This window comes from Sparus aurata, chromosome 21 (genome assembly GCF_900880675.1).
Source record: "Sparus aurata chromosome 21, fSpaAur1.1, whole genome shotgun sequence".
Taxonomy (NCBI): Eukaryota; Metazoa; Chordata; class Actinopteri; order Spariformes; family Sparidae; genus Sparus; species Sparus aurata.
The window spans coordinates 11,968,874-11,987,552 of NC_044207.1; the positions used below are offsets into that span (position 1 = coordinate 11,968,874).

The window sequence follows — 18,679 nt, forward strand, 5'->3', positions numbered from 1 at the left end:
GTTTTTGGACAGGTTTGAACCTCTCTGAAGGGATTCATCAGATGCAAAAGCAGCAATATATTATGACAGCGAGCCATGCTGTGTGATTATGTGCTGGGAGGAATGAAATGTGGCATTACTGATAGCAGCGCAGGCGCCTCAGATATGGTTGACGGCTCGAGGGTGGGGTTTTACGTACGGCGGTTCGATTGGTATCAAGAGCCCGGAGTCGTTTGGCCAGCAGGCGAGGACGCAGCCCTGAGGTGAAGTGCTGATTTACAGTGGGAGATGTGGAAGAGTGGGCACCTCCCCTGCTCTCCAACCACATATCTGCGGCAGCTGTAACTGTGAGGAGGCGTCCTGCCGCGGCAAGAGAGCATTAATATGGATCAGCCTCCTAACCGCATCATCAAGCCTCTCACACTGAGTTAAGTGTTAAATTCATCACACATCGTTTCATCTCTCGTGACGATCAAACGCCCGTTTGTGGCTCTGGATGGAACTCTTAGCTTCATAACACTCTCTCACACACACACACTCCTACACCATCCCTGACACACACACACACACAAACACACCGCCCCCATCCTTACCCCCTACCCCTGCCTGAGGCGGCTCTGTGACATCAAAAGGAGCTAAGCGCTTTGCATCGTGGGTAAGATCTGGGAGCGTGACGGCTACAGAGTCTTTAGTCTCATTAAAGAGTTCTAGAGCTGTAACTCTCAACATTAAAGAACTCTGAAAACTTATTTCTGCTCATCCCTTTGGAGCAGCTAGCAGATGTGACGCGTCTCCAAACTGCGAAGTGTCTTTGAGCGTGCACGAGAGGGGGGGAGAGGGTGTTCCCAAATCAGCCTCACGATGAGTTAGACGCCACGTGTATTTACAAAATGGATATTGAGTCATTCGGTCAATAACGAAAAAAAAAACAAACAAAAAAGAAGCGGTGACACTGAAGAGTTTACTTAAAAAAGTTTATTCAGTGATATTGCACTTTTGGTAGAGCTTCTTCAATGCAGATGAAAACACGTGAGGATGAAGGTTTGAGAGACAGCGGGTACAGTTCTTTGTTTCAATGAGCGACTCATGAAGACAAAACAGGAAAAGGAAAGGGTTAAAAACACGAGATTTCCCAGCAAACACTCGCTTGCAACTGAAGCCAGCGGACTGCTGCTGAAATGCTTTGCACCCTATACATTTATTTACATCAAAAAGCAGAAGGACTGAAAGCAAAAGAACAATTACCAGCTCAATAAACACAAGCTCGCCTGCTTTTCCTCTACATAAATGGGTGCCTTTAAACATGACTCAAATCGATGCAGGCATCGGTGCTATTTTTTTTTCTTTCAAAAATTGATGACGGGTCTGTTGGATGTTACGTATGGCAACTCGTGTTCTCTCCCGACAGCATGTTGTTGCTGTAGTCCAGAAGGATCCGAATCGATAGCATGTATGTTTATTTAATAAGACAAGCTGTGCAGAGTGCAGCTGCTGCGTTTCTTTACATGTCTGTCCTAGATTCTGTACCGTGGGTTTAGAATGCGTGAGCACGGAGACTGATGCTGATAATTTCCTGTGATAAGGTAACTACAGTAGATGATGGCAAGAAACCACCACCTCCCTAAACTCTCCTCCTCATCCACCGCTCCTAGTTTCTCCCCTCCTCTACTCTACCGTCTCCTACGTTGGCGGGGGTTTCTACACTGCGGACGGTTAATCGGTTATTCGACTATTAAAGTAACCGCCAACTATTTTGCTAATCGATTAATCGGACTGAGAAGTTCCGAGTCCAGACTCTCAAATGTGAATGTTTTCTGGTTTCTTCACCCCTCTGTGACAGTGAACTGAGTGTATCTTTGAGTTGTGGACAAAAAACAAAATTTTTGACGAAAAGAGAAAATAATCAACTCGACAATGGTATCAATCGTGGGTCTAGACCAGACCCAAGATGCGCGCCACCCACCAGTTGCAGGGCATGATAACTCTGCAGACCACCCTGCAGCCTCGGTAGTGGTACGGCCACGGGTTGTACCCTCCCAGCGGCTCGCAGATCCTCTGGCAGTGGGTGTAGCTGCGGCGGCACTCGTGGCAGCACACGCCCTGGTGGTCCAGCATGGGGTCGATGTTCATGGTGCCCTGCTCGCCCTCGAGGCCTCTCTGAGAGGAGACAGACAGGACAGCGGGCATCAGAGTGTACAAAGTGTGATACTGTACGTCTTCTGCGGCGGCGGAGAGAGCGCTCTTTTCTAACCAATTAAAAATGGATTTCCGACAGGCGGGATGGGGAGGAGGGGGTGTTGTCAGATGTGGGTTTTTTGTTGTCAAATATTTTCTTCTTCGGTGCGGGGCTTGCTGTTTACCCCCCGTCTGTGGCTGTCAGGAGTGCGTAGCAGGGGTTGGGGGATGCTTAGAGAGGGATTAGGAAAAAAGTGGGGCCCAACAGAAGGGGTGAGGATGGAGGGCATGGGGTTTGGGCTGTGTGTGTGTGTGTGTGTGTGTGTGTCGGATGGGGGGGGGGGGGGGGGGGGGGGGGGGGGGTGTATGTATGGGAGTCTGTGTGTGCTCAGCAGGGCAAAGGGGCCACGGCGGAGGAGGGGGTGGTGTTGTGGAATTATTCATACAGCCTCAATGCTGAATGGGAAAGCTTTGGACAGGCTGAGACAGCCTAGCATAGAAAACGCATGCACAGAAAACACACCCACGCATACACTCAGATCTGCAGTGACAATCCGGGCCCCTATGCCGTGACCCCGGCATCTGCTCCCGCTCGCACAGCTGTGAGAAACCCTCCTCGGTGAAAGCCTTCTCAGGTAGCCCACAGATGTGAACGGACAGTCCCAGACGCCGCGGCGGGACGTAAACACGGCAGAAGAAGAGGAACGTGCGAGTTTGTTTGCATGACTCACCTGGTAGGGGTTCTCCGGGTTGAACTCTGCCTCCACGTCCTCTTCCTCTTCCCCGGCCCCGGCTGCCTGGCGGCGGTGGCGGGGGACAGCCCTCCTCTTCCTCTGTCCGCCTGCACACATTACAGTCTCAGTATCTGACAGCAGACCAGATTTAGGAGCGGAGTGGCACTAATGTGGCTCAGCTCCTGATTGCGCAGCCGTTCCTCTGGCAGCATTTTTTGAAGTCCTCAGATGAAGTAGAATAAAATTGTGTTTTGGGAACTTTTGACCTCCCAGCATGCCGAAAATTGTACACTCGGGAGCCGGGGAACTTCAAAAGGACTCCTGCTTTTCTTTTTTAGCCTGTTTTTTTTTTTTTTTTTTTTTCATTCTGCGGCTTTAACTGCCGCGATGTTAAATGGAAATTATGGAGACCGTTTGACCCTGAGCCTCTTTGTTTTGTGACAAAACTCACACAGCCTTGTAAAAATGTCTTTTAGTCGTCTTTGGATTTACATTTTCACATCTTTACCCACAAGCTATCTCGATTGCTTACTGGTGGAGTAGGTGGGACGGAGCCAGAAGATTGGCAGGTCTCCGCACAGGTCCTTTATCTTGTTGCTGAGGAAGGCAGAGTCCGAGAGGGGAGTGTCAGCTGCCACCCAGATCAGATCATCCTCAAATTTGGCTGGCATCACCTCGTCCTCCTTCAGGGCGGGGGGGCAGAGAGGGTGAGGAGAAGTGAGACAAACATCACAACAAAACATCTCAAGATGTCTCCGGCCGCTGAGGGCGCAAAATCACACTTGTTTATGGATCTTGTTACTAGCTGTCCCCTTTAAATAGCCCACAGTCTTCGCATCCTGTCCGAGTCTAATCTGCTTTAATGCTGCGCTGTTATTGCTCCTCGTAACAACATAAAATCAAGTAGTAAAGAGGAGGCCCCAGAGGCTTTAGTATACAGATTCCCTCTGCGCTAACATTTAGCTGCATACACAGTGTCAGGACTCATCAAGATCTGAGGGGAGGGAGAGACTGGATGGCCTAAATTTGCAGGTTTCTGCAGATAAACTAATGAGGTTTTCAGAGGAGCTACCGTGTAAACATACTGACTCTGTATCCACAGCCTGCAGGTAAAAGAGGAATTCTGAGGGGATGAGTTTGCCCACAAGCATCTGTTCCTGCGGGCTGCACTGCACTAGCCACAGACATGTTTAGGGAATGTTATCCTCCAACCTTTCAGAAATGTTTTCTCTCTCTCTCTCTCTCTCTCTCTCTCTCTCTCTCTCTCTCTCTCTCTCTCTCTCTCTCTCTCCAGCTCAAATGATTTGCTGGAGGGACAAATAAAAGCGGGGGTCCTTCTCCACTGCTCGACTGATAAGAGTTTATCTGACCCACTCTCTCTGGATGGCGTCGCACGTGTGTGTGTGTGTGTGTGTGTGTGTGTCTGTGTGCGTCTGTGTGTGCGCTTATCTAACCCATATTTGCCATCACTCTAAATTATAGCAAATGACCAGCCTGCAGCAACCATTATAACAGCATCTCCCTGTCTCCACACACACTCACACACACAAACACTCACACGCAGGCGAAACCCGCAAACGTGAACCAAACGATCATTTATGAGGCAAAGAGAGGCAATAGCACAAACACACACAAAAGCACAAAACGTGAAATAAAGGATCTTTTATGAGGCAGAGAGAGGCAATAAGAGCAGCCCTGCGTGATAATTAATTGTGTGCACTGTGTGTGTGTGTGTGTGTGTGTGTGTGTGTGCGCACGTGTAAAGGCAATTCTGGTGATGTGGATTTATGTGGATGTGAGGCTTATGCAGAGCTAAATGATTTTAATTATCAGACAGCCTCAATTGAACAGTCACAGGCTGTGGTGTTGGTGTGTTGTGATAGCATTACACACAGACACACACACACACACACAAACCGGGTACATTTTAGTGTAGTCTTCTATTGTGTTTATTGATCTTAATAAGAGTCCACCAAGCTGTTAAGTGATGGGAGCCCACACATAAAATCAACCATGTGTTCCTGGTAGATCATCGGCTCTGGTGATTCATGCTAATAGCTTCATATCAGCGGTGAGTATATCTCCACGGCTCAGCAAAGCATACACAACACAGTAAGCTGCAGTAGAATACAACTTTCAGAATGGCTAAAGGATGCTTTACAAAGGGTTTGTAATTTGTATAAATGGGCTGATTACATATTCAACATCGCCTCATAAATCCATAATAAGTAGTTTTAAGCAGGTTACCAGTTTTAACCAGGTCCTCTGTAACTTGTATTGTCTTTTTAGCTGTCTTGTTATCAGAACGTGACGAGCTAATGGTCCTTTATCAGTGACCTCCTAACATCTGTATCTTCAGATTTGATGGCTCATTAGGAAGTGAGGAAAAGGGTGATGAGTTAGGAGACGTTACAGTATTGTAACAAATGTTAGCCCTTAATGAAAGTTTCTCTACCATTCATATCTGAATATTCAAAATGTTAAAAGTTGCATTTGAAGAGCTAAATAACTCTACGTATAGGCACCACAGTGCATTCAACTAAACGCTATAACAGCACTGTGCTGATGTGCTCACAGTGACAATGGTAACATGCCGATGTGCAGCATATTCGAAGGGTCTCTGTCAAGGGCGTAACCATGGTATAGATATTGGGGGGGTCCAAATGAGAGCCCTTCCCCCGAATTTTGTTTTTTAAAGTACATTTCCCACAATTCTATGATATTTTATATATGAAAATTTGCACATTTAGAAGTTTTGAGGACAACATTGACCATTTGAATTCACATGTAAAGGAATATTCTGGGAAATTGCATGGATTCCTACAGAATCAATATAAAGCTTCTCTTTAAATTCCCATTAAGTGAAAATCAATATTTTTATCTCAAAGGTTTTGCTCTATATCTCACGTAGATGCCAGTATCAGGCCCAGTGTTACTAGTTTTATTACTGCTGACATGTAGGCCTAGGTTAAAACTAATGTTATCATGCTGTTTAAGTTCTCATTCAGATTTCTCACCTGATCATCTGTACCTCCAGAGCATGTCCCTGCCTGGCCACTGCTTTCACCTGCCTCTCCCTGTGTCTCTGTGCTGCCTACATTGTGACCAGATACCATTATTTTACCAGAAGAACAATGGCTGACCTTGATGATCATTTTAATTTAATACATTGATTTTTCTGCTTGTGTTACTAGTTTATTTGCTTTAGCTAAATAGTAAGTGCATAAATAACAGTGTACAATGTACAGCAGTGTAGCCCCTTTCACACATGCACTGCTATTCTGAACTGACCTGGACATTACCTGGAGGAGCTGCATGTGTAACAAATGAGAGCAGTAACAGGGATGAGTTTATGTAGGAGATTTTCTTCATTGAAAATAAGGTTTTAAGCTCCAACAAACAGCTTTAAATTACGTAAATTAATACCTACATGGCATTAATGCAAGGATATGAATGTACTCCTGTCACATAACTCCACTTACATGACAATTTGACTTGAAAAAGAAGTCAATCTTCTGCTGCCTCTTCCTTTTTGGCATTCATAATCATGCTGAATGATATCAAAATCAGTTTGTTTCTAGAAAACTATCTGTCAGTTACCATTAACTTTACCTGGCTTACCTGGCTTGGCCTAATCCATCTGGCTTGCTTAATATTAGCTAGCTTCATTGGCTAGCTTAACATGCCACGAAGCAAGACAAAGTTATTTACAGACAAAATTCTACATTATTAACTAGTTAAACAACAGCTTCATACCTCCACTCTGTTCGCTGTCTGCAGCAGCGAGTGACGGCAGCTCCGCTAGCATGTTATTGTTTACTTTCCCGGGCGGCCGGGACTAGTGGGTTTGATCAAATGGCTGTGATTGGCTTCATGGTTGTCAATCACTGTAACTTGACCAATGGGTTTTTCATGTATGGGGGAGCGACTCAGCTACTGAGGTGCGCTCCATTTCAGTATGCTATTACACCGCGAGGGCGAACAGTTTAATACCTTAGGATGGGCGCAACCAAGTTTACAATTGGGAGAGGGGGGTTCACACAATTGTGTTTTCCTTAAAAACGGAAATAAATTGAAAATAAATAAGAAATAACGAGACAGATCTTTTGACAGGGTTTATAAAAGAGTGAATATTTAACATATTTTTTTCTGTATATTGGGGGGGACAGATTGCCATTTTCTCAATATTGGGGGGGACACGACCCCCCCAAAGAATGCGTGGTTACGCCCATGGTCTCTGTGTTGTGGTGGAAGCCTATTGTTAGTTTGCGTTTGCGGACTCGGTTAACTAACATTAGCTACAGTTGCTCTCTGTTAGCTGAGAGGCACTGAGCTGAGCTGAGGCACATGAGAGTGTGCATAGTCACGCGGGAAAATCCGACCTGAGTCTTTCATAAAGGAATCCACTGTCCAGCAGCGCTAAAAACATCTCAGCATTGGTTTTGCGTGTTAGCATGCTAATATTTGCTAATTAGCATGAAACACAAAGCTCAGCCGAGGACGATTGGAATTAAATTGATGCCTGGGCCACATTTTTCTGATCGATCACGACCGAGTCCAGACTTGTATCTGAGCCTCACTTGAACTCGACAGGCGTCCTGCTTTTTACTTCCAAACTGGCATAGGTCCAACGCGGGTGACTGAGTGATTTGAGTGATACATTTTTATAGTTGTTATAAGTGTTAAATATGTCTGTATTCCAACAGTTATCAGAAGGAAGAGTGTTTGGCTGGTAGCACATGTCTCTCTTCCCCCTGCCAATGCAGTAATAGAGAAAATACGCTGTCTGGTATCCCTGCCCGCTTTATCCAATCAGGACAGAGAACTCCATAAAGAGACATCTGTTTGTGAATGCACAATGTTTGCTGCTCTATCTGGTGATTACCCCTGCTTGTTCATGTGGTGACTTAGTGAGGGGACTGCCGACTGCAACATTAACAGGAAGTTTCCTGAAACGACGATAACGCGTACAGCAGCTTTAATGTAAGCTTAGGCACTGAGTTTGTTTTACCATATGGCTGTTACCATGGTTACACTGGCCTGTTTACCCTGACAAGACTGATGTACTGGTTGCCAACATCCCAGTGTAAAATGTACTGGAAACGCAGGGAAGCTTAGCACCAAAGCCTAACAAGGTAAACCCACCGTTACGTCGCCCATTGGTTTGTGGGCTACTGGTTCGACATTTGGCACTATGGCCGTCATCATCTTGTTTTTTTAGAGCCAGAGGTGACCATATTTGGACTAGAAGTTGGACCTCTGGAGGACGTACTGGCTGGATCTGACTGAGAGCCCAAGGTCATGGCGTGATAGTGACCTGCCAGCCACAAGATTTACCACTGACTTGAAATGACCAACTGAGATCAGAATTCCATCAGGAAACTGTTGACTGTGGTAATTAATCAAGTGAGAGGTAGAGTTATTTTCTCATAAGCTTACACAGAATCAGTTTTCCTTTTGAAACCAATGGAGTTGCACCCTCCTTTTTTACCTTTGGAAAGCACCAAGCTAGCGGTTTTCCCCGTATCCAGTCTTTGTGCTAAGCTAAGCTAACTGGCTGCTGTCATACCTTCATACCTTGAATGGTATCAATCTACTCATCTGATGCTCAGCAAGAGAGCTACCAAGAGTAGCCCCCCAAAATGTCTAACTACTACTTTAAAAGCTCCAACAATGGGACACCTAGTGGTTCCTGACTAAACAGCACACCACAGCCTGACAAAAACATGTCTTCTCTGGACATAAAAGGACAGACAGGACCAACCCACCAGATCGAACGTCATCGATTCCTTGTTGAGAGCCTCCACATCAGGCAGACGAGCCTTCACTTGGGTCTTGATGTAGCACTTCTCCCCTCCTGAAAACCGGATCCCAGTGATGCCCTGGAGAGGTCAGGGAGGGGGGACAAACAGAATGCTGTAAGTAAGAACTCATGACCGCTACAGTGGCTGCGTTGCAATCTGCGAGGAACTATAGATCTGTACATCAGACGTATTCAAGGCTGATTTTGATCACATCTCGGGGCGATGCTGCGGTCTGGCAGCATGTCCTAGATTAAGAAATCACACTCACGGGGGACACTGTGCTTAAAGGTCAAAATTTTAATAGTTAAAAGGCCAAAACTGCTGCTTCGCTTCTCTGATTGGCCTGATTGGGGCCCTTTAATTAAAGGTCAAAAACCACCAGTCCGAATTTAATGAAAATTGGAGAGACGATGCGTCTTGACACTGATGTGCCCGCAGGGAGATAGCATGCCTACTTGTTCTTAATTTCTGCGCTGCTACACTGAGCCAGTATCTCACAGGGGTCATTAAAGTTTCAACAAATCTGATCGACTTCTTCTCTGATGATCCAAATTGCCCAGAGAGTGGTGATGAGCGTGTTGATGAGCCTGGTTTTTCTGCTTTTTATTGGATTTTTTTGGGAGGATTAATTCGAGATTCCAACTCACGATCTCAAAGTCGTGGACCTCGACGGCCTCGTCCGCCCCGCTGCCGGTGCTGAACCTCTCCATATTGTTGGCCGCGTCGATCTCCATTGTACCCTCCTCCACTTTGCCGTTGATGCTCATGCTGTAGTGAACATTGTAGACCTGCACACACACACACACACACACAGCCAACACACAAGGTTTCAGACTGGCATGTAAGGTATGAGAGCCCTGAGAGTCACCCCACCCCCAGCCCTCTCTCTTTCAACACCCCTCCTCACCCTCTCTCTCTCTCTCTCTCTCCCAATCTTACCTCACAACTTCTCCTCACACGTCTCCTTTCTGGATTTTCTCTTTCAGGCGACAATTTCTTTCAGACTCGGTCAGGAGAATACAATCTGTGCAGCTCTGGGTGATGATGACCCTTCTACCAAGCCTTTTCATCATGTCTTCATACCTTTTTTCTAACTCCATAATGGAGAAGAAAAAAAAAAAACACTCAGAAAGCTACATTTTCCCCGTCATCTCTTCCACCTCTTGCCCCTGGAGCATCAGCCGGACCAAAAAAAAAAGAGGGCCCCCCCCCACCCCTCTTCTCTACACAGCCAGGATCCTCCAGCACACACAACGCCTCCATTCAGCAGGCAGACTGCACCATGGAACTGGAGTGTTTCATTTACATTTTACTGTTTGCCTACGCTGCAAAAAAGTCCATCTTGGGGGGGGGGGGGGGGTAAAAAAAAGAAAAAAGACTTTCCTCTCAGTCTCCTTCTAATTCAAACTAGTTACAAATTTGACCTCTGACGACTTAATCTCACTTGTTTCCAATTAAAGGCAGCTCATTGCAAGAATTCCTTCAATCAAGTGGCATTACTTTTTATTGGGTGCGAGTATGAGGGCTGTGTTTTTTTTTTTGGGGGGGGGGGGGGGGGGGGGGGGGGGGGTTTGGTCGATGGGAGTTACACTTATTTGAGACAAACTTTTGAAAGAGGAGAGAAACTACAATGGAACAAAGAGAATAATCTAGCGGATCAGACTGCATTTGATTGGACTTTTTTGATTAAAAGTCCCCAGGGACGGCACAGAATGGCGCGGGCGGCCGAAACTTCATGTTTCTCTTTGTAGGAAAGAACAAACCCTTTTCCCAGGGTTATTACTGTTTTCTTTGTACTCCTCTTGACTGACAACTGCGACACCCTCCCGCAAAAATGTCCAAATAATGTCTTCAATTGGCACAACTGGCAGGCCTAATATGGTCATGGAACTTCCTGCGTGCTACACCAACTGAACACATTGATTGAAAAAATAAAAGTGCACCATCATGAGACTCCCCAGCTCTGCAAAAAAAAGAGGACTGCTGTAACTTCAGCCAAAAGGAAAATTAACCCCCCTTCCTTTCTCACCCCCCACCCCTCTTATAATTTTCACACAGTCCCTTACAGACACACACACACACACACACACACACACACACACACACACAGAGTGCAAGTAATTGAATAAATAAAATATGGCTCTTACGTGTTTTTCATTGTTGTTCCAGAAGTAGAAGGCACCGACTGCCCCCAGCAGCAGTAGGAGGGCCCCGGCGATGAGCACCGCGATCCCGGCCTTCAGGAGGCGGCCGGTGGCTGCGGGCTTCACGGCCACGGCGGAGTAGGCCTACGGCAAGACAGAGGAACCAAAAATTAAAAAATAAGACATGTTCATACGCACAACATCATGACTGTGTGTTAAGAAAAATCAGCCTAAATACTGTATAGATTCAGAGCAGCTTTTGGGGACAGTATTCACCACATCAGAGGTCAATAACCGAACACCTTGGACTCTGACTGGCCCCACGCACACACACACACACACACACACACACACACACACACACACACACGTTCAAACACACTCCTATCATATGGACCTGCTGATCCCGACCGCACTGAGCTCTGCTGGCCTGTCTGAAAACACCAAACTCACCGGAGGCATGAACTGCTGCAGGTCCTCTGGTCCCGCCGAGGCGATCGGTACTTTCTCTGAGTTCCCGGTCATGACTGGAGCCAAACACCTGAGGAGAGCCCAGTCCACTGACTACTCTCTCTCTCCCTCCCCCTCCTCTCTCTCTCACTCTCTCTCTCTCTCTTTCTCTCTCCCTCCCCCCTCTCTCTTTCTCTCAGCCTCTCCCAACTTTTGTAACTTCTTCAAATAAAGGTAAAACACAGCCACCTCCTATCGGCGATAATTGTGAGCAACCACTAATTTAAAGTTTTTTCTTTCTTTCTTTCTTTCTTTCTTGCTTTCTTTGAGAATTTCAGAAGAGCCTTAATCTTTTTTTCTCTTTGAAGATCATATAGGCCGCTCATGTAACTTACATGACTCTGATTCCTGCTATGATCCTCAGGATTTCATATCATTAAGCTTCATGACGACCTCGGTGGGAAGACCTATTCAGCAATTAAAGCAGACGATGAAGGATGAAGGGAAAGGTGCGGTTGTCTCCTCGGATCACCTTTGCGCCCCCCCCCCGCCGCGACACACCCACACACAACACACACACAAACGCACCCCTACACCCACACCTCCCTCCCTCCCTCCCGTCTCTCCCCTTCTCAATGCCTCCACAGACGGTTGCAGGTCAAAGGTGACTCCGGTGGAATGTCGCATGTTTCCTCCACATTGGACACAGTATATTTACAACAAAAGAAGAAAAAAGAAAAAAAAAGCAGCTTGTTGGATAGACTTACATCTTACTCCCCTTGCATCTTCTATATGCGAGTCCAGCGCTGCGTTTCTGTTATGAAAAATGCCCTGAACCCATGAATAATAATGGGTGGGGGGGATTACGTAAGGGGGGCGCAGCGCGCGCATTTGGCAGATAGACAAAAAACCATCCTGACAGGATTGCAGGAGGATTTGCTCACAAGGACTTCATGTTCTTAGACAACAATCACCTGGATGCGGATCAGACTTATTCCCAGTCGGACTTCCTCTCCTCACGTACCCTCTTTTGTTTTTAGACGCAAAGCACGCGCGCCTTTACGCACGGTCAATCTCATCACGTCTCTCTCTGTGCGCACGTTTTCAGGTGGTAATCATTTATATGTGATGTAAATCTGAGTTTATCTGTTCACATGCAGGTTATTAAGTGCAGAGAGTAACTATGAACGCTCTTGATATGAGCGAGGCGACAGAGTGATTTGCTGGAAGGGGGGAAAAAAAGAAAAGCCTTGGCGTCTGTTCTGGCATCTCACCAGCAAATTCACAGAAGAAAAAACTAAACTGACCTTCTTCGGTGGGCTGCAAGGACAGAGGCTCACTGCTGCAATAACAGCGACGCCTGTCGGCTTCCAGTCGTGACTGATGCTCCTGCGAGGCACGCACAAAAACACCCTGCCCACATTAACACCATCCGCTGCGAAGAAACGAGGAACTCGCAGTCTCAGAACAGTATTTCAAAGTTTATTTTCCCCTCTTGGAATATTGTGATGATTTAAAAAAAGAAATCTGTACAGTCACTTATTGCATTCAAATAATTTTATACATCGTTATCAACTTGATACACTGTGGGTCATCGGCCCTCAAACTGCAGTTTCCGGGGCCATTTTTTAAATACTCAGCGTGCGTAAAGATCAATAATTACAATTCATATGTACATCTCTTTGCTTAATTATTACTTTTATAAAAATAAAAATCTCTGTATGTACAAAACTTGCATATGATACACTTCATGTCCAACAAAAAGGTGATTGAATGGGCATCAAATGTGGCTCTTACAAGGAAACACAAACATGAAGATATAAACGTATATATTCACAGCAACAGATATCTGCAGAACATTATTCTCATTGTCAAGGAATCATAAATTAAAACTTTTGAATACACTTTACATTTCTTTGAGTGTGAGCTCCGGGTGCGTGTGCAATGTCTGTTTCAGACGTCGTTGTTGGGACAGTGTGTTGGGGTGGGGGTGTAAACAGGGAGGGTGATGTCGCTGATCTCCTGCACCCTCACGGGCCTGGGTGGGGTGACAAGGACGTAGTCGTACTCTTTGTGCAGCACTTTCTCGTACACGCTCTGCAGCCCAACGGTTTTGGGGATGTGGGCCTGGTAGTAGTTGTCCCTGCGGTGGGGGTCCCGGGGCAGAGAGGCTGTCTTGGGGAGGCTGCTGAAGGAGGAGAGGGTCGGGGCCGGGGAGGGCGCTGCGTTGGCTCTCACTGCTGAGGGGCTCCAGCAGCGGTCCGAGTGACCCAGGACCTTACATTCGCTTGTGCAAGCCCACAGAGCTAGAAGAGGTGGAGAGGGGGAGAGAGACTGGGAGTTAGATGTAGAACCAAAACACAACACTCAGTTGAAATCATTTCACGTATACAGCCTTTTTCTTCTTACCATTTTGGCCTCCCATGGGTGGAACCACTGCCCCGTCCTTCTTCAGGCCGGTGTCTCCACTGACGTCACTGTCACTGTCGTTGAAGTCACTGTCTCCCTTGCCACTGTCTTTGCCACTGAACGCGGGGTCCCTGGCAGAGATGGTGGTGTAGGAGTTCCCCTTCCAGATAGTGATGGGCCTCACCGCCTCTTTGCCGTTCCCGTAGCCGGGCAGAGTGGAGTAGCCCTGCAGGAAGAGAACAAAGGTTAGTGTCTGCTGAGTGCACAAACTGCAGATTGCTCTCATAGATCTGCACCCCCCACCTCCTCCACCTGTCACAAAGGTGCGTCTCACCTCATGTTTGGTCCCTCGGAGCTTGGTGTTGCTGTCTGAGTCGTACACGCAGGGCACCTCGCTGCCGTCCTCTGAGGCTGAGCACATGTCGCTGCCCCCGGCGTGAGCCGAGGTGAAGCCGCCGGGCTGGCTGCTGTACGAGTGTCCCTCAAAGCCGGCTGCTCCCCCGGCCCCGTGGAGAGGCAGGAGCGGGTTGTCCGCCACGTGGCTCCTGCCCCTCTCCAGCGTGCCCTTCTCCCCGTAAGAGTCGCTGTCTTCTCCGCTCTTGTCCCGCTTGCGCCGGTTGCAGGTGGTGGCGATGAGGATGATGGCGAGCAGCAGGAGCGTGCAGCTCCCCGCCAGGACAACAATAATCACCACCGACAGGTCCCACTGCGCGTGCACCTCGTCCCCGCCGCCGGGCTGGTACACGGTCCTGTCGCTCGGCGGGGCGCCCGCGATGATGAGGAAGTGGAGCGTGGCGGTGGAGGTGAGCGCGGGCCTCCCGTTGTCACTCACCGTCACGGTCACGCTCAGAGTTTCGTCCACGTCGTGGCTGAGCACCTGGTTGAGGTAGATCTCCCCGGTGGCTTTGTTCACGGAGAACACGGAGGGCTCGCCGGTGGCCAGCCCGTAGGACAGCTCCGCGTTCACGCCCTCGTCCGCATCCCGCGCCTCCACCCGGGTGATGACGTAGCCACTCGGCGCGTCCCGGGGCAGGAGGACCTCAGCGGAGCCGTTGTTGAGAGGCGGCTGAGTGATGACCGGCGTGTTGTCGTTCTGGTCCACTATCCTCACATAGACGTTAGCGCTGCCGGACAGGGGCGGGGAGCCGCCGTCGCTGGCCGTGATGCGGAGCTCCAGCTGTTTCGTCACCTCATAGTTGAAGCTCCGGAGCGCGTAAAGCGACCCGCTGGCGGGGTCCAGTGACACGAAGGTGGAGATGGGGGAGCCCATGAAGTACGTGTCCGCCAGTTTGTAGCTGACCTTCCCGTTTGACCCCATGTCCATGTCCCGCGCCACCACCGTGGTGATGTATGCGCCAGGTGCGTTGTTCTCCACCACGGCCACCTCGTACACAGGCTTACTGAACACCGGAGCGTTGTCGTTCTCATCCGTCAGTCTGATGGTGTACTGAGTGATGGTCCTGAAAGGGGGGGAGCCCAGGTCCTCCGCCACCACCGTCAGGTTATATTCGGGGATTTTCTCCCGGTCTAACGGGCTGGTGCTCACAATCATGAAGCTGTCCTCGTACGCCTGCTGCAGTCTGAAGTGGTCGTGTCCGTACAGAGTGCAGTGCACCTGTCCGTTAGCGCCGGAGTCTCTGTCCGAGGTGCTGACCAGAGCCACGAAACTCTCCCTGGCCGCCGCCTCGGTGATGTACGCTATCCCCGCCGTGATGGACGTCATGGGGGTGATGGATATCTCCGGTGCGTTGTCGTTAACGTCCTGCACCTGTACTACGATTTTGCAGATGGCCGGGCTCGGGTTCGGACCCAGGTCGGTGGCCTGGACGTCAAACTCGTACGTGGTCTTACTTTCAAAGTCGATCGGGCTCTCCAAGGTGAGCCGCCCGGTCTTCCTGTCCACTCTGAAGAGTTGTCGTATTTCTGTGGGCACCTGGTTGCCGAACCCGTACACCACCTCGCCGTTCAGCCCCTCGTCCGGGTCCTCCGCGTTCAGGTCCAGCAGGAGGGAGCCCACCGGCGCGTCCTCGGGCAGGTCCACGGAGAAGCTGTTCCTGTCGAACACCGGGCTGTTGTCGTTGTAGTCTTTCACCTTGACGTTGATGCGCGTTGTTCCGGTGCGGGACGGGTTGCCGCCGTCCATGGCGACCAGCTCCAGCGCGTAAGTCGCCTGCGTCTCCCGGTCCAGCTCCTTCATGAGCACCAGCTCCGCATATTTAACCCCGTCGGCCCTGCTGAGCACATCAATTGAAAAGTGGCTGTTCACGGAGATCTGGTAGCTTTGGATGTAGTTCACCCCAACATCATCATCCACCGCAAAGTCCAGCGGGATCCGCGTGCCCACCGCTGTGTTCTCGGAGATCTCCAGACTCGACTCTTTCCGGGGGAACTCGGGGGAGTTGTCGTTGATGTCCTTGACCTCCACCTCGACGTGGATGAGTTTGAACTGCTCTTTGGAGAAGCTGACCACGTCGAAAGCGATGAGGCAGTGCAGGGTGTGTTTGCAGATCCGCTCCCTGTCTATCCTCTCTCCTATGGTCAGCTGCCCGTCGCTCTCCCTCAGACGGATGAAAGAGGAGTTGAACTGTTTCATCATCCTGAAATTGGTCCTGGAGCCCCCCGACGAAGAGGCGCTGGAGGAGATGTCCTTCGCCAAGTTTCCAATCACTGTCCCCGGTGCGTCTTCCTCAAACGTCTGATATTTCACAGTCTTTCCTTGTGTGACAGCAGCCAGGCTGGCCAGGGAGACGCACAGTAGCGCCGACAGCCCGTTCCACCCTATTCCTCCCATCTTGACACCTTCTCTCCAGAATAATCTGAAATTCAGTGAAGTGTCCGCTCTCGCTCCGATTTAAAGTTTCAACAAAACGTCAGAAAAAAACTGTTCCTTCCCCGCTCTTGTCGACTCTCCGGGTCTGTTTATCTCAATGTATAAAGCCTTTCATAAATATTCCATATGTCTCTCAATGCGCACTGGATGCGCTCCGCTCTTCCTCTCTCTCTCTCTCTCTCTCTCTCTCCCCCTCTCTCTCTACTGGAGGTGTGCTGCTCTCTCAGCGCAAGAGGGCTGCAGTGTCTGCAGGAGGGTTTATACGGCGAGGCATGCAAATGAGCCGCACTGTGACCAATCCGAGCTTTGAGAGGGGGAAAAAAGGGGGACTTCTGAAAGACCTCTAAACCCTGTTTAGAGATTCCTGGACTGTGCGGAGAAACTTGGCAACCCAATATGTGGGCTAAATGCGAGGCTTGATTTAATACAGCCTTAGTTTCCGTTGCTTGTTTATGTTCCTCGGGCTGTTAAATGAGTCTGCGCACCGGCACATAGGGGGGGTGAAGCACAGAGATGCGCAGTGTCCCTGAGCTAGAGGACAAAGCATTTGAATAGGAGTATCTGTTCGGGATGCTCTGTGGGCGCACTCTCACTGTGAACAGATTTATGCTCAAACACCGTCAGGTTGGATCCCCACGCACGTGTCCCGTGTAGCCCGCTGGAGCAAGACGCAGTCAGCGGCAGGAGGAGCCGTCCCAGTGACCTCTCCACCTCCGATAGGAGAATAACTTTACGCACGCAAGAATATGACGTGATTTGTCCTTTTCCTCCAACCTCTGAGCGCCCTGATCCACTCACCCAGACAGATAAGATTTCATATAATGGACTTGTGATAGACCCATAATGCTGAGACAGCTTAACGCGCTGAATAATAGCATCCAGAAGAATGTGGTGTAACTGGTGGTAATGGCATCATTTTACTGCTCATTTTATTCTCATTAATAAATTCCATAAATTTGCCCTGTCTTCTATTATTCATCCCCCCAGTGTGTCGTAATCCAGTAATTGTTTGCCTATCAGATCATATCTGGGACTGGAAAAAGGACTATATCCACTTAAACATTGATTTTATTCTGATTCGGCCTGAGCTCAGATCGGCTCACGAGATGTCTTGTGCTCGGAGAGAGAGAGAGGGGGCGGGCGGATTTTTTAATTAAAGCCAGTGTAACGGCCCGGTTTAACATGCGACTCACCGTGGCCTCGCCTGCCAGAACAGAGAGGCGCAGGTGAAGACTACACACACACACACACACACACACACACACACACACACACACACACACACACACACACACACAGACGGTCACGCACGCACTCACACAGCCTTCTATGAACCCGTTACAAATGGGATTTGGCTGTAAACACAGGGGGGATTTATCAGGATTTTCAATAGTGAGATTATATCAAAGGCGTATGAAGCCCTCGTTAGCAGCGGAGGGATAATGGCATGGCAGGGTCTCCCTTTGCAGCCGTCCATACCGGTATTGTGGCCCCTGAGCTGGTCTGTGGGGACCCTAACCCCTGCTGCCTCCATGCAGCCCTCCGCCTAACTGCAGCATAATGAGGCAGAGCCACATGCAGCCTTTGTACCATCCCTCCAGCCACACTCCCCCCCCCCCCAACACCCCAACACCCCAACACCCTTCCCCAGACCTTCCCGTCCCGGCCACGACTCCTTTCATTACGGAGAGATGGGAGATGAATTGGCCCGGACATCAGGGTCCCTCCTATTAAAATACATTTAGAGAGCAACCAGGGCCCCGTCACGGCTCTTTAAGAGATTTTCCTCATTCTTCCCATTGGGCTCTGTCTTTTTTTCTCTTTCCCTCTCTTTCCCTCTTCAGCCCCCTCACACACACACACACACACACACACACACACACACACACACACACAGCTTTTTTTTTTTCAACACTTGCCTTGCAGTAGAAGCTAATATCAGTTGGCATGTTCTATAAAGAACCCATCTGCCACAGAAAGTCAAATAGGAGACACCTGAATGGACAACATCTAGTCAAGCAGCTTGCATAGTTAGACACAGTCAGGCCTGTCCTACACGATAAGGAGACGTCACCCTGCCATTAATTAAGGACACCACAGCCAAACTTATAGAAATATTGATGCCACTTCACAGCCAGGCTCCTTAATGAAGAC

The 18,679-nt window shown here is 49.0% G+C and overlaps 2 protein-coding genes across 2 annotated transcripts; both read right to left on the reverse strand.

Moving 5' to 3' along the window:
• Window positions 1-939: 939 nt before the first annotated feature.
• LOC115573350 (leukocyte cell-derived chemotaxin 1) lies at window positions 940-11,435 on the reverse strand. Its single transcript, XM_030404097.1, has 7 exons — window positions 11,290-11,435; window positions 10,840-10,980; window positions 9,340-9,480; window positions 8,657-8,770; window positions 3,421-3,571; window positions 2,886-2,995; window positions 940-2,136 (listed from the first exon to the last, which is right to left on the reverse strand). The coding sequence occupies exons 1-7, from the start codon at window positions 11,359-11,361 to the stop codon at window positions 1,912-1,914; spliced, it is 954 nt and encodes a 317-aa protein (XP_030259957.1). The 5' UTR covers window positions 11,362-11,435; the 3' UTR covers window positions 940-1,911.
• Window positions 11,436-12,746: 1,311 nt separating this feature from the next.
• LOC115573343 (protocadherin-8) lies at window positions 12,747-16,980 on the reverse strand. The gene is made up of 3 exons (XM_030404086.1): window positions 14,030-16,980; window positions 13,696-13,921; window positions 12,747-13,592 (listed from the first exon to the last, which is right to left on the reverse strand). Exons 1-3 carry the CDS (start codon window positions 16,484-16,486, stop codon window positions 13,240-13,242), a joined length of 3,036 nt encoding a protein of 1,011 aa, XP_030259946.1. The 5' UTR covers window positions 16,487-16,980; the 3' UTR covers window positions 12,747-13,239.
• Between the last annotated feature and the right edge of the window lie 1,699 nt (window positions 16,981-18,679).

What these genes read in the sequence shown, in the direction of transcription:
- LOC115573350 (XM_030404097.1), bottom strand. Translation starts at nt 11,361, where the DNA reads ATGACCGGGAACTCAGAGAAAGTACCGATCGCCTCGGCGGGACCAGAG. An exon ending in GGAACAACAATGAAAAACAC is followed by an intron (nt 9,481 to 10,839) that starts GTAAGAGCCATA and finishes GTGTGTGTGCAG; the next exon opens with GTCTACAATGTTCACTACAG. An exon ending in AGGTCCACGACTTTGAGATC is followed by an intron (nt 8,771 to 9,339) that starts GTGAGTTGGAAT and finishes TGACCTCTCCAG; the next exon opens with GGCATCACTGGGATCCGGTT.
- LOC115573343 (XM_030404086.1), bottom strand. Translation starts at nt 16,486, where the DNA reads ATGGGAGGAATAGGGTGGAACGGGCTGTCGGCGCTACTGTGCGTCTCC. An exon ending in TCCGAGGGACCAAACATGAG is followed by an intron (nt 13,922 to 14,029) that starts GTGAGACGCACC and finishes CTCTTCCTGCAG; the next exon opens with GGCTACTCCACTCTGCCCGG. An exon ending in ACCCATGGGAGGCCAAAATG is followed by an intron (nt 13,593 to 13,695) that starts GTAAGAAGAAAA and finishes CACCTCTTCTAG; the next exon opens with CTCTGTGGGCTTGCACAAGC.